The 15,525-nt window shown below is 48.1% G+C and overlaps 1 protein-coding gene across 8 annotated transcripts in view; it reads right to left on the minus strand.

The window, feature by feature from the left end:
• Positions 1-15,525, minus strand: part of LOC137425615 (protein Wnt-5b) — a 472,266-nt gene that overhangs the window by 42,902 nt on the left and 413,839 nt on the right. For 2 of the 8 annotated variants that reach the window (XM_068114213.2, XM_068114215.2), the window contains exons 2-3: positions 2,133-2,210; positions 97-161 (exon numbers count right to left, since the gene is read on the minus strand). The exons of 3 other annotated variants lie outside the window; for them this stretch is intronic. In XM_068114213.2, the coding sequence (XP_067970314.1) occupies positions 97-161; positions 2,133-2,210 (143 nt within the window). The remainder of the gene's footprint in view (positions 1-96; positions 162-2,132; positions 2,211-15,525) is intronic. 3 more of the 8 variants (XM_078776865.1, XM_078776864.1, XM_068114216.2) reach the window with 2 other exon arrangements.

Genomic DNA, 15,525 nt, shown 5'->3' on the forward strand with positions numbered 1-15,525 from the left:
CTGAAACCAACTGTGGTTGTCTATTACCAAATGACTCACTGGAGTACCAGCAGCCATCCTATAGGGATCTTCAATGGTCTCGCAATTTTCATTCACCTGTTGTGGGGAGCCAGGCGGTCTTTGCCAGTGGGGGCCTTGTGTGGCTATGAGTTTGGTCCTTCCTCCATGTGCCGTAAATAAAAAACAGGTACACTGGCATTAGGTACGCGAGTGCAAGAAAAACAGCCAGGGATGCAATTTACAATGGTCATTAATGAGCCAGCTGGGTTTTCCCAACAATCTACAAGTGACGATGCAATGCTCCTGACACTAGCTCAGTTTCAAGACTGCGGAACTTAGGCAGATTCCAACCGGCGACCTCCATTATTCCCAATGCAATGTGCACACCTCAGACACCACCACCAGTCGAGGACAACCCCATACCTGAAACCAGTTTTTAAATGTAGGAGGAAGGAGATGCAGGAAATACAGTGGGGGTTTATATATATGACACAAGGTACAACAAAGATTCGGGAAAGATAAGGCAGGTAATTAAATAATTATTGTGCAAAACGAGACGTTATCAGTAGCACTTATCACCCCCCTGTTTATGCCAGGAATGTGTGGCTCGTAAAGGAGGTAAATAAACCTTCCAGATAGATGTCAGAAGCAAACACAATTCGGCGTGGGTGAGGTACAAGGTAAACAAAGAGATGATTACCTCGTATTCTGGGAGAAATTAGATCCATATATTTATTTTTAATTTTCTGTGATGGTATGAGGGGTTCAGTTTCAGAAACTGTAAAAAATGAGAAATTTACAAAAACTTATTTGATATGGAAGAACCTCAGCAGAAATAGGCAACAGGAAAATATAGAATGAAGTGAAGAAACAACCAACTAGGACGACACTCGGTGGAGAGCAAACCTCCGCCAAACTGAATAGTTTTCCTTTTACATCCCACTGAGAGGCTGGATCTGGATCCGGATCCTCACCAATCGGAATTGGCTTGTTCTTGTCACACACCCAACATGTCCCCCAAGTTTCGTCCGAATCCATCCATAACATTTTGAGATATCCTGCTCACAGACAGACAGATGTGAAAACATAACCTCCATTCACCTTCGGTGGCCGATGTAAATAGGAAGTAAGAAGGTTGGGTTAGGGAGTTAATGTGGCTTGAAAAAGAATGGGGGTATGGATGGGGGATGGCCTGAGATGGCGGTGCACCGCCTGCTTGAAGCCCTGGAAGGAAGGGTGAGATTGAACAACCTCAGAAACAGTTACACAAACGGGATAAAAGAGAGACACAAGAATGGAGGTGTGTAGAAAGTCTGGATTTGAAGAGTTTAAATAAGAGAGGGTTAGAGGAGGAATGCGTACATCCTTGAAGAGTTGAGCCGTCACTCGAAACTGTAACACCATCATTACCCAGCTACTCGGCACCATAACATGTGCATGGGCAATTTGAGCCGGGAATCAAACACCTGTGTTGGCCTGCCGGCGACCAATCTCACCTCACCACCACCCTCCCTCCTCCACTGGGCGTGACTGACACGGCATGACACGGACAAGGCATGACATGGAAATGACAGTGGGGTACAACACAGCGCGACCACAGGCAGAAATGCCATTTCCGGAAAGAAATTATGAAACGGGACAATCCTGTAACATACAGGACACCGGGTCAGCCTGTCACGGGACAAAACATTCGTCACCCATTTGGTTGGCGGTGTCTGAGTATGCCATGTCCATGCTGTGCCATGCCGGTGCTGTGTCATGTCTGTGCTGTGTCACGCCAGTGAAGGGCAGTGTATGTCAAAAGGTTGGAGACAAATTTGGATGAAATGTGGTGTGTGTGTGTGTGTGTGTGTGTGTGTGTGTGTGTGTGTGTGTGTGTGTGTGTGTGTGTGTGTGTGTGTGTGTGTGTGTGTGTGTGTGTGTGTGTGTGTGTGTGTGTGTGTGTGTGTGTGTGTGTGTGTGTGTGTGTGTGTGTGAGTGAGTGACAAGGATAAATTGGATTTTGGTGAAGATCCGGATCCGGATCCAATAATTTTTTTTAATTTTCTAAGTAATTCTTCACCATTGAGAGATGGGGCCAAAAACGATATGTAGCATGATATTTCAAAAGTTGTGGACGAATTATGACGAACCTTGGTGGATTAGTTGGGTATGTGAGAAGAACAAGCCAATTCGATTTTGGTTCAGATCAGAATCCAGATCCAGCCTATCTGTGGGATACAAAACGTAATCGAATTAACCTGGCGGAGGTATGCGCTCTATTTAAATATGGTTACTTTATTAGAATCAGAATATTTCGCATTAACATCAACCATATGATGATGATATAATGACGTCACAATGGCCAGTTCGTTTTTTTGCTACAGCAGCCACAAACTTGCTGCTTGTGAATATCCAGAGTGTTAATTGAAAGTCATGACAAACAAACCAAAAATATCTCAGCACACACCTGCTGATACTAATATTAGTCATAACGTAAATTTTTTTTTTTTTTTTTACACCTACACCCGCACCAGACCCTTGGAAGAATTAACGATGGGAGGTGGAATGTTTACACACTGATGGTGGTGTGATTGTGGAGGGAAACACACACACACACACACACACACACACACACACACACACACACACACACACACACACACACACACACACACACACACACACACGAGGAAACGGGTTGGCAAGAGTAGAGAAAATAGATCACAAGTGCTGAAGGTACTTGTAGGTATATGGGTGGTAGGGCTAGGGGTCGATAAGGTGTCAATCTGTGATGTCTATGAGCTATCATTTGGTCAGCTATCAAAATACTGATCGTGCATTGCACCCTGTCTTCAACAAATACTATTTCTATTACTTGTTTAACACCACACATTAAAACCGAGACCTGTCATATGCAAGAATAGATTAGAATGCCCCCAATGAATCCCACATTCTTATGGGGTCGGCTAATGGGGATAATTGGCACTGCAGCATCGTTGAGACTTTCGAGCTAGACATTGCTATGGATACAATATTGATCTATAATGGTTTCATCACCTTGTCCTCAATTGTGTGTAAGAAACAGATTCCGATCTTTCGTCTGTCATGTCACAATGTACTTGTAATACTAGGCATTTTCAAAATATTCTCAGAACGAGACACTCAAAAGAGTTCAATACCTGGTTTATAGAGTTTTTCAAACTCCTCTCCTACGTGTATACACTTTTCCATTAACTATTGTTGCAATAAGATATAAATATCTCTGCAACGAGCTTTTGCGAATACTTTAGCTTTGCGCCGCAAGGTGAGATTTACTCAACAACATGCTGTTGATCGAAATATTTTCTGGGGTTAACCCGAAGATGTGGCCTTAAACTCATTGGGTTGCTGTGTAACTGCCAGACTCCACATTCTGTGTATAGATAGCGGGTATACACACAGAGGGCGGAGTGCCCTTCTCGACCCACCCTCGGTGGGCAATGTGCTGCAACACATTCTTGGAAATGAGTTTGTGTTGAGCCATCAATCTATGGTACTACACCTCAGAGGAGAAGCTACTTGGCAAAGTGATGGGACCCGCCTGCCACAATGGAGAAATTATCCAAATAATAAGACCGATGAGTAACCTAAAAAAAATCAAAAATGAAAAAAAAGTTGGAATTGTTTTGAAAAATATTTCGTGGAAAACCTAAGTGGGGACCCCTTGAGTGTACCCTGAAATTTTGGTGTCAATCAAACAAAGGGTCTCAGAGTAGTTACCGAACAAACATACAAACATACATCGAGACACTGCTCCATTATATCTTCCTCATGTTTTTATGCCTCTGCACACGAAGGTGGCCGGAGGCATTATGTTTTCGGTTTTCGGATTGTCCGTCCGTCTTTACGGGCTAAACCTCGTTTTTCTCAGCAACCACATGTCCGATTGAGACAAAACTTTCAGGGTAGGAGCGACACCCATGCAGAATGTTTTTATGATAATTGTGATGTCATAGGTCACGTGGTATGGCAGCCATCTTGGATTAAACGCAAATAATTAAAAAATATTTCTTGGAAACCGCTGAATGGAGAAAATTGAAACTTGGCACATTGTCAAGTACTCCCAATGGGGAACAAAAGCATGATATGATGACATCATCGGTGAAGTGGTGTACCAGCCATAAATGTTTTAATCGAATGCCTTATCCTAAAAATCTGAAATTGCATGCACATGATCTATGACAGAAATTTAATATTTCAATATAAATGCAACATCATAGGTCACATGGTTTGGCAACCATATTGGATTGAAGGAAAATATTAAATAATTATATCTGAAAAAGCTTACCCTATTGATGCAACATGTCATGTCATGTAATACCATTGTTGCATATAGTTTGAAAATGATGACATAATAGGTCGCATGGTTTGGCAGCACTCTTGGATAGAAAAAGGAACCTTATCCGATCAACACAAAACTTCACAAACGTAATCCCCTACCCATACATCTGCAGAGTGTACATTTTTGATGTCATATGTCACGTGGTTTGGCAGCCATATTAGCTTGAAAGCCAATATTTAAAAAATAATCCTTTCTCCGAAAACGCTGCACCGATCGATGTGAAACCTGTCCTGTGGTAAAAATGTGATACTACAAAACATCTGAAAGGATTTAAACCAAACTTGTTTATTTTTAGGATGGTGAATGAGGGCATCTACCCATTGTCACGGGCAGGGGCTACACGGAGGCATATTGGCGACACAGTTGCATTGCTCTAGTTTTACTTTCATATGCTGGACACCGCTCACCAGGGCACCAACAATTCTACATATTACATATGTGAGAGAGGGAGGAATCAAAATGACACTGAGAAGAGGAAGGTAATGTGAGATTGGGGTAGAATAAAGGAAAGGAGATTGGGAACAGATAGCTCATAGAAAGGGAGGAGACGGAAGGAAGACTAGTGGGGGGAAAGGAAGGGTTGAGAGTGAAAAATGAGGCCATAATATGTGATTTGGTCAAGAATCAAATCATTCTGCATAATTCGGCCAAAATATGTGGATGAATTCACATTTCATAAAGTTGAATTCCGCAGCAGGTTTTACCATCCCTGTGCAGTTTAATTCATTCAAATAAATTTATCATTGTTATAGAAAACTTCATCATCACTCAATAAGAATTTCTGTTTTAACACTGACAGAAATGAGTAACTGTGGCTTCAAATTTATAATAAACATTCATTATTCACTTTATTTCACCTTTTTCTCATTAATAATCGAGAAATATGAAAATAAATGATAGATTGGCTCATCGTCACCTCAAGCAATAATTTCACTAATCAAAGTGGTTTATCAATTTTTTTTCAACAACATCAAGCTCACGAATCAAAGTTTTTTTATCAATTATTTTTAATACAAGATCGAGGCTCATAGAAGAGCAAGGTGATGAACTACAGGTACAATTTCTACAGGTGTAATTATACAGGTACAACAATTCTAAGATATAGGCTCATAGCCTCATGGAAGAGTAAGATATTTATTAATATCATAGGCATCAAAGGGAAGACTAGAACGGCACTCAGTAGCGAGCATACCTCCGCCTGGTTGGCCATATCACTCAATGGTGAAGAATTGCTTAAAAACGTCTACCAGCTGGATTCGAATCCGGATCTTCACCAAAATCTAATCATTTTGTCCTTGTCACATACGCTACCTCTGTGACAAATTTTGTCCGAATATGTCCACAACTTTTTGAGATATCTTGTTCACAGACAAACAAACAGACAGTCAGATAGGAGTGAAAACATAACTTCCATCCACCTTTGGTTGCGGAGGTAATAAGACAACAACTGACAAAGATGACAAACTTCAAAATCCCCGGCCCAGATGGGATCCCGAACTTCTGGTTGAAGAAATTTGATGCTCTCCACGTTCACTACGCTCGTGCATTCAATGAACTTATCCAAGGGGATGAGGAAATGGATTAATTGTGCACAGAAGATAACACCTTCATCATCCCAAAATCTGAAGAGACCCAAGTACCCCACAACTACCGGCTAATAACCTGTCTGCCAACAAGATACAAACGTTTAACGGAAATCATCACAGTGGGGCGGACACGATGGCTCGCTGGCGCGATGACATCATTCCGCGCACCAGGAGGGTGTCGGCCACGCCCGAGGGGTAGGCGTGGCCTCGGGATATACACGGGGCTCACAGCCCCGAGCACGGCAGTGCTATAGTTTGATCCTTGGAATAAAGACGCTTTTGATTACATACGTTGTTGCTTCCTTTATTGGCAAGACAAGTTGTGCACATAGCACCGCACTACATTGGTGACCTCTGACTAGTTCAGCCGACGCTGACCTACAGAACGCGCCATGACAAGCAGCAATGCGGTAGCGGTGAAACTCCCTGAGTTTTGGGAAGCTCAGGCGGAGATATGGTTCATGCAGGCCGAAGCCCAGTTTCAGCTTCGTGGCATAACGGCGGACGAGACGCGCTATTTCCACGTCATCGCCGCCCTCGGGCCCGGCACAGCCGCCCGAGTCGTGTCCGTCCTGCGGAACCCACCGGCCGACCACAGGTACGAGGCACTCAAGCGTCGCCTCATCGCCATGTTCGGCCTCACAGAGGACGAACGGGCCGACCGTCTCCTGGACCTTCCCGACCTTGGCGACACGCGACCATCGGTCCGAATGGACCACATGCTGTCGCTACTGGGGGACAAAGCACCGGATTTTTTTTTAATTCCAGGCGCTCTTTTTACGCCAGCTACCGGCCCAGGTACCCCTCGCGTTGGCCGGTTCCAAGATAAAGGAACCCCGCGCGCTGGCCGTCGAGGCCGACAAGTTTTTCACGGCGTGTGACATGCGGGCGAGCTTCGGTGCGGCCGTCGCTGATGCTGATGCACCACACCTCGGGGTTCCCGAGGCTGATGCACACCGAGTGGCCGCCGCCACGCCCCGCCCACCACCACCGCGAAAACCGCGGCCTCTGCCTCCTCCGCCTCCGCGAAAACCTGGTGCCATTTCCACGCCAGGTTTGGCCACAAGGCGAGGAGTTGTTCGCCTGCCGTGCTCGTTCGGCAAGTCGGGAAACTGCCAAGCCAGCGCTCGGTAGCGGCCCTGAGCGTCAGCCATTTCGGCAGCCTTCTTTTTATAACGGACACCTTGTCCGGGCGCCGCTTCCTATGCGACACAGGTGCACAGGTGAGCGTTATCCCTGCCTCTACGTCCGACAAGTGAAACGCGGGCCGGGGCCCCGCGTTGCTTGCAGCCAACGGAACACCCATACGCACGTTCAGGAAGCGCTGCCTCTCCCTGCGGTTCGGAGGGCAACGCTTCAAGTGGTCGTTCGTAACCGCCGGAGTGCCCATGGCATTGCTCGGTGCGGACTTCCTCTGTGCAAACGGGTTGTTGGTAGACGTGAAGAACAGACGCCTCATCCAGGCTGAAACGTTCAGCTCGCTTGCTTGCGCGCTGAGCAGCTCGTTGAGCGGCTCGCCAAGCGGCTTGCTGAGCGGTTCGGTCCCGGCGAGGTTGGTTTGTACGCTTACGGCAGCGGATGAGTTCACCCACCTCCTCGCCGGTTTCCCGGCCCTCAAGCGGCCCAGCTTCTCGGCGGTGGCCGTAAAGCACGGTGTGGAACATCACATACCCACCGTCGGGCCACCGGTCTATGCCCGGGCCCGCCGCCTCGAACCGACGAAGCTCGCGGTGGCGAGAGCGGAGTTCGCTATGCTGGAGCGGCTGGGCATCGTGCGGCGCTCCAAGAGTGCTTGGGCGTCGCCGCTACACATCGTGCCGAAGCCTGGCGGGGGATGGCGGCCGTGCGGGGACTACCGCCGCCTCAACGATGCCACCACCCCCGACCGTTACCCGGTCCCCCACATACAGGACTTTTCCGCCGGGTTGGCGAACATGTCCTGCTTCTCTAAGGTGGACCTCATACGCGGCTACCACCAGATCCCCGTCAGGCCGGAGGACATCCCGAAGACGGCCGTCATTACACCATTCGGCCTCTTTGAGTTCCTTCGGATGCCCTTCGGTTTGAAGAATGCGGCTCAGGCGTGCCAACGTCTGATGGACAGCGTCTTGCGCGACCTGGATTTCGTCTATGTCTACCTGGACGACATCCTCATCGCAACCGCGTCCCGTGAAGAGAACCTCCGCTATCTCCGCACGCTCTTCGAATGCCTGGGCCAGCATGGCCTGATCGTGAACCCCGCCAAGTGCTGGTTCGGCGTCGCCAAGATCGACTTTTTGGGGCACCGCATCACCAGGCACGGGGCCATCCCCTTACCAGCAAAGGTGGAGGCGGTCAAGGGGTTTCCACGCCCCCGCACGATCAGGGGGCTCCAGGAGTTCCTGGTCATGGTGAACTTTTACCACCGTTTCCTGCCCCGCATCGCCCAGCTCCTGCGCTCCCTGCACGAGGCCCTCCGGGGGAAGCCGGGCAAAGGTGATGTCGTTTGGACCGAGCAGATAGACGCGGTGTTCGCGGGCGCGAAGCTCGCCCTGGTTAACGCCACCATGCTCGCGCACCCGGCGCCCGATGCACCGATCGTCCTCACCACCGACGCGTCGGACTACGCGGTGGGCGCGGTGCACGAGCAATGGGTGCGTGGAGCTTGGCAACCGCTGGCGTTTTTCAGCCGGCAGCTTCGCCCGCACGAACGCCGGTACAGTACCTTCGACCGCGAGTTGCTCGGGCTTCACCTGGCGGTCAGGCACTTTCGCCATCTGCTCGAAGGCCGTTCGTTCACAGCCTTTGTCGACCACAAGCCCCTGGTCTTCGCGATGGCCAAAGTCGCAGAGCCGTGGTCGGCCCGGCAGCAGCGTCACCTCTTGGCCGTGTCCGAGTACACAACGGACATCCGGCACGTCGCGGGGAAGGACAACCCGGTGGCGGATTGCCTTTCCCGGTCCGTCGCCCACGCGGTCCACCTCGACATCGACTATGCCCGGATGGTGGCGGACCAGACCACCGACCCCGACGTCCAGGCCTTGCGGACCGCCGTCACGGGCCTCCGTGTCACCGAGGTGCCGTTCGACGGCGCGGGCATGGCCCTCTTGTGCGACGTCTCCCTCGGGCGGCCTCGCCCCATCGTGCCCGCGGGCTGGCAGCGCCGGGTTTTTGACGCCATCCACGGCCTGTCCCACCCGGGCACGAAGGCCTCCCAGAGGCTGATCGCCGACAAGTTCGTCTGGCATGGCCTCCGGAAGGTCGTCTGTGATTGGACCAGGACGTGCCTCGCGTGCCAGCGCGCGAAGGTGCACCGCCACACCCAGGCCCCATTGGCCCCATTTACGGTGCCCGAACGTTGGTTCGACCACGTTCACGTGGACTTGGTGGGACCTCTGCCCCCCTCGCGGGGTTTCACACACGTCCTCACCATGGTGGACCGCACCACCCGGTGGCCAGAGGCCGTGCCTTTGGCGGCGACGACGGCGGCGGACGTCGTGCAGGCATTCATCGCCACCTGGGTTGCCCGGTTCGGCACCCCCTCGGACATCTCGTCCGACCGCGGCCCCAGTTCACCTCAGAGCTCTGGGGGGTGGTCGCGCGGGGGCTCGGTGTCCAGCTGCACCGTACCACGGCCTATCATCCCCAGGCCAATGGCCTGTGCGAGCGTTTCCACCGCTCCTTAAAGGCCGCACTCCGGCCACCCTCCGCGACGGCGGCTGGGTCGACAGGCTCTCCTGGGTCCTGCTGGGCCTCCGGACGGCGCCCAAGGACGACCTGCGCGCATCCGCGGCGGAGTTTGTCTTCGGACAATCGCTGTGGGTGCCGGGCGAGTTGCTCCCCGACTCCACGGCACCATGGTCCGTGGCGCAACAGCGCTCCGTGCTGCAGGAGACCGCCCAGAGGTTCGACCCGGTGCCGACGGCGCACCACGGGCGCCCGCCAACGCACGTCGCCCCGGAGCTTCGCACGGCGGAGTACGTGTTCGTCCGACACGACGCCCACCGGACACCGCTGCGGCCCCCGTACGACGGGCCCTTCCGTGTGCTGGAGACCGGGCGAAGCACTTCACCCTGGACATCGGCAGTACTCCTGACCGCGTGTCCGTGGACCGCCTCAAACCGGCCCACCTCGACGTGGACCACCCCCCGCCAGTGGCTCAACCCCCGCGTCGGGGCCGCCCCCCGGCGGGCGGACCCCCGGCACCGCCCAAACCCCGCCGGCACGCCGCCCCTCGGTCCGGCACCCATCCCAGGGGCAGCCGGTGGCATCCCGGCATCCCAGACGCCGCCAGCCGCCAGAGGGCGCTTCGGCCGGGTCATCCGTTTGCCCCGCAAACTGACCCTTCAGCTGCGCGGGAATTCTGGGGGGGCGCGTGTGGTGGACACGATGGCTCGCTGGCGCGATGACATCATTCCGCGCACCAGGAGGGTGTCGGCCACGCCCGAGGGGTAGGCGTGGCCTCGGGATATACACGGGGCTCACAGCCCCGAGCACGGCAGTGCTATAGTTTGATCCTTGGAATAAAGACGCTTTTGATTACATACGTTGTTGCTTCCTTTATTGGCAAGACAAGTCGTGCGCATAGCACCGCACTACAACAGAAACAATGTAGCACCACCTAACACAACAAGGAGACCAAGAGACAGAATAGAAAGGATGCAAGACAGGATGTTATGGTCCAATAGACCACCTACTACTAAACAAGGCCAAACTCGAAAATTGTAATACAGGAAGAACCAAATTGTCCACAGCATGAATAGATGATAAAAAAGCTTTTGACAGTGTCCCACATTCATGGATGATAAAGTACATTGAAATGTACAAAATAAATCCCCAAATAATCAAGCTGATTGAGAAGCCATGGATCTATGGAATACCACACTAATCCTGCAGCATTCAGAAGGAAAGATTTTTATTATAATTTTTTTTTTTGTATACAGAGTCGAGGCTTGTGAAAGAGCTAACATTTATCAAACAAACAAATCAAACAAACAAGTAAACAAAGTATATAAAAATGGGAGTGGTCGACAAGATGGGGAGAGAAGGGGAGGAAGCACACAAACACAACATTTGAGGGCAGGGACATCGGGAGATGTGTGGGAGGCAGAGGGCCTGGGGGGAGGCAGGATAGGTATAAAACGCAAGGACACCAAGGACTTCCAGGAAAGAAGACAAAAGTCACCTCAAAAAAGTGGATTTGGGGTGAAATTAGCAGGGGTAGAAAAGATCAAGGTTTTGGATTGGGGAAGATAAGAGATGGTGGTGAACAGCCGTTTTAAAGACCTGGAGGGAGGAGTGGGATTGAAGAGAGTGAGGGAGTTTGTTTCAGAGGCGGGAGAAAAGAGGAATGAAGGAGTGAAGGTGAGCAGAGAGTCTTGATTTTGGCAGTTTAACCATAAGAGGGTTGCAGGCAGATCTTGTGCGACCTGCACGAATATTTGGGGGACAGAGCCCAGAGAGAGCTGGGGGAGCAAGGCCGGAGAGGAGTCGGTAGAAGTCGGAAAGACCACCAACCTGCCTGCGGTGAGTAAGTGAAAGGCCCTCGGAGATAGCGTCATCGCGGGAGATTCCAATGATTCTGAACGCTTTGGTTTCAACAGCGTGAAGACGAGCTAGGTGTGAGGCAGGAGCACCAGCCCAGAGGGGAGAGCAGTATTCCATTGAGCTGCGGATGAAAGCCTTGTATGTGGCAGAGTGTATGTAGCAGAGTATGTGAAAATCTCAACAGACTACCAAATACAATTTGTGTACAAGCATGAACACAACAAGCCAGAAAAGGTATCTCTCATTCACCTTGCAAAAAACTTCCAAAAAAAGGTGCGATTATAACATTTCATGCACCAAACCGAAACAGCACTGAATACAGCCCAAACAACTGCAAAAAGACAAAATAAGCATACAAGACGAAAACCAGCAGATATATAGTGACAACTGGGATAAAGACAAAAGAGCAGGGAAATATATATACACAAAGAATTAAGTTAAGCACCCCCCCCGTTTTTTTACAACCTCGCACATTACAAGTTTGTTGTCGTCAAAACAGTGTAATATACCCATGATATTGCTATATTTTCTGGAGAAGTGATATTATGGTCACATAAAAACATAACAATCATGCCGTTTTCAATATTTTATTCTGAATAATTTAAGGTGAAATTTTTTGGGAATTTTAGGCATATTTTCACCTCAATTTAAGTATGGAGCTATAGGTCCATCACGGACAGTGTGGATGACGTTTATGTTTTCTAACGTACAGTCATTGTTCTGAGAAGACCTCTAGCGATCTTTGCGTCAATAACGTGTGTAGGACCCACGTGATCGGATCACTGACTCAACCCTACGTCTCATAGACCCTGTAAGCCGTCGTATGCGTTGCTGTGGCAGGTTGTTCCATTCCCGATGTAATGCACGTTCCAATTCATCCAGATTGGCTATTGGAGGGACCATCTTCGCAATTTGTCGTCCCAACATGTCCCAAACGTGCTCGAGGGGGTTCAACCTGCCACAGCAACGCATACGACGGCTTACAGGGTCTATGAGACGTAGGGTTGAGTCAGTGATCCGATCACGTGGGTCCTACACACGTTATTGACGCAAAGATCGCTAGAGGTCTTCTCAGAACAATGACTGTACGTTAGAAAACATAAACGTCATCCACACTGTCCGTGATGGACCTATAGCTCCATACTTAAATTGAGGTGAAAATATGCCTAAAATTCCCAAAAAATTTCACCTTAAATTATTCAGAATAAAATATTGAAAACGGCATGATTGTTATGTTTTTATGTGACCATAATATCACTTCTCCAGAAAATATAGCAATATCATGGGTATATTACACTGTTTTGACGACAACAAACTTGTAATGTGCGAGGTTGTAAAAAAACGGGGGGGGGGGGGGTGCTTAACTTAATTCTTTGTGTATATATGTAAAAAAAGAGTTGGACAGATTGGGGATAGACAAAGAAGGATCACTGGAATAGCTAAGAAGAGGTCAGCTCAACTGGGACGGAGAACAAATCATTATTAATGCCCAAGATCAAGGACATTACACCAATCGATTTATAAACATGGCAGGACTGAGGCAATCGGACAAGTGTAGGTTCTGCAAGGTATAAACAGAAAGTACGAGTCACCTCCTATCGGGATGTAAAAAGCTCATGTCAGAGCAGCTGTACATCCAAAGGCACAACAAGGTATGTAGAGTAATCCGCTGGGTTCATCTGCAGAAATTTCAATATTCCAGTTCCACAAACTCATGGAAACATGAAGAAAAGCAATCATTGAAAACAAGGACATAATGCTTACATATGACCTGATGATCTCATACAGCGTGAACATAGATAACAAAGCACTGTGACCGGACATTATAATCAGGAACAAAAATAAAAAGACAGCATTGCTGATTGAGATATCAGTACCCAGCGATTTTGGCCTAAATAATGCAGAAATCAATAAAATGACCAAATACCAAGACAAGAATGAAGTGAAAATATCCTGGAAGCTGAAGAGCACCAAAATTGTACCAGTGATAATTGGGTGAAACGGGAATGATAAAGAAGAACCTTACAGATATCTTAAAAACCATCCCTGGAAGCATCAACATAAACAAACTATAGTAGGATGATGTATGGAGTTCATCGACGATCCTGAATAGAGTCCTTGGAACAAAATTCTGAGAGCAACCCAACTTCACAACTTATCCCATGAATCGCAATCTTTCCCCAAAGCGGGGGTGGATATTTCGAGTTCTCAGAAACTCCGTTCCTCCTTCTAAAACCCAAATTATGGAGATAACACACACACACACACACACACACACACACACACACACACACACACACACACACACACACACACACACACACTTAATGTACAGTCACGTGAAAAAGTAAGTACACCCATGTAAAGTTTTCACTTTTTCAACATATTTCAACATAGCTATTTTATCTTCATTTCAACAATATTGATAGATAAAGGTGATATAATATAACAAATATCATGAAACATTTACATTTTGTAGTCCATTGTATAATTTAAATAAACATAAATGCAAATTTCGCATGTGGAAAAAGTAAGTACACCCCTTCATTTATCACTACTTCAAATACGTAAAATTAGAATCAGGTGCACCAGCTCAGGTGCAAATGATTAGAACATCGTTCGAGAGGATCTTGGAGGAACCTGTCTTATTTAAACCTCAGACATTTAGTTTGGTTTGCTCTTTGTTGTTGAATTGTGTGGCGTCACCGTGCCTAGATCAAAATAGCTCTCTGAGGCCTTCAGAAAGAAGGTTATAGATGCCTACGAGTCTGGGAAGGGATTTAAAAAGATCTCCAAACAATTTGAAATCAATCATTCGACTGTCCGGAAGATCATCTACAAGTGGAGAACATTCCAAACAACTGCCAACTTGTTCAGGCCAGGCCACCCCAGCAAGTTCAGCCCGAGAGCAGACCGCAAGATGCTGAAAGAAGTCTCTAAGAACCCCAGAATGTCATCACGGGACCTACAGGTAGCTCTTGCCACTGTTGATGTCAAAGTGCACGAGTCTACCATTAGAAAGAGGCTGCACAAATTTGATCGACATTGGAGGTGTGCCAGGAGAAAACCTTTGCTGTCCAGAAAGAACATCAGGGCAAGACTAAAGTTTGCCAATGAACACCGAGGCAAAGACCAGCACTTCTGGAACAATGTGATCTGGACAGATGAGTCAAAGGTAGAGCTATTTGGCCACAGTACCAGAAGACATGTTTGGCGAAAACCAAAGACAGCATTTGACCACCAGAACCTCATACCAACTGCAAAGCATGGTGGTGGAAATATTATGGTTTTGGGCAGGTTTGCTGCATCAGGGCCTGGGCAGCTCACCATCATAGAATCCACTATGAATTCTTCATTGTACCAGAGGGTGCTTGAGGATAATGTGAGGCCATCTGTCAGAAAGTTGAAGCTCAACCGAAGGTGGACCTTGCAACATTACAATGACCAGTAAATCCACCAAGGAATGGCTGAAAAGAAAGAAATGGAGGGTTCTGGAATGGTCAAGTCAAAGCCCGGATCTAAATCCCATCGAGATGTTGTGGGGGGATTTGAAACGAGCTGTGCATGCAAGACACCCCTCAAACATCTTAATTTGTTGTTGAATAAATTATTGCAAAGTCAATTTTTCATTGTTTTTTTTTCAATTAGATCACCTTTATCTATAGATACTGTTTAAATGAATATCAAATATTGATTTGTCCACATATATTAAAAAGATAAAAAACATTTCATGGGGTGTACTTACTTTTTCCACATGCGAAATTTGCATTTATGTTTATTTAAATTATACAATGGACTACAAAATGTAAATGTTTCATGATATTTGTTATATTATATCACCTTTATCTATCAATATTGTTGAAATGAAGATCAAATAGCTGTATGTTGAAATATGTTGAAAAAGTGAAAACTTTGCATAGGGTGTATTTACTTTTTCACGTGACTGTAAGTAAGCTGACACATGTAATTCTGAAAAACAAAAACAGAAAAACAGAAGCAGTAGTCAACTCAACAGAAAAGTTTCAGCTTCTCCCCTACCACCAACTCTGC

The sequence above is a fragment of the Myxine glutinosa genome, chromosome 4 (assembly GCF_964187855.1).
Source record: "Myxine glutinosa chromosome 4, kmMyxGlut1.1, whole genome shotgun sequence".
Lineage (NCBI taxonomy): Eukaryota > Metazoa > Chordata > Myxini > Myxiniformes > Myxinidae > Myxine > Myxine glutinosa.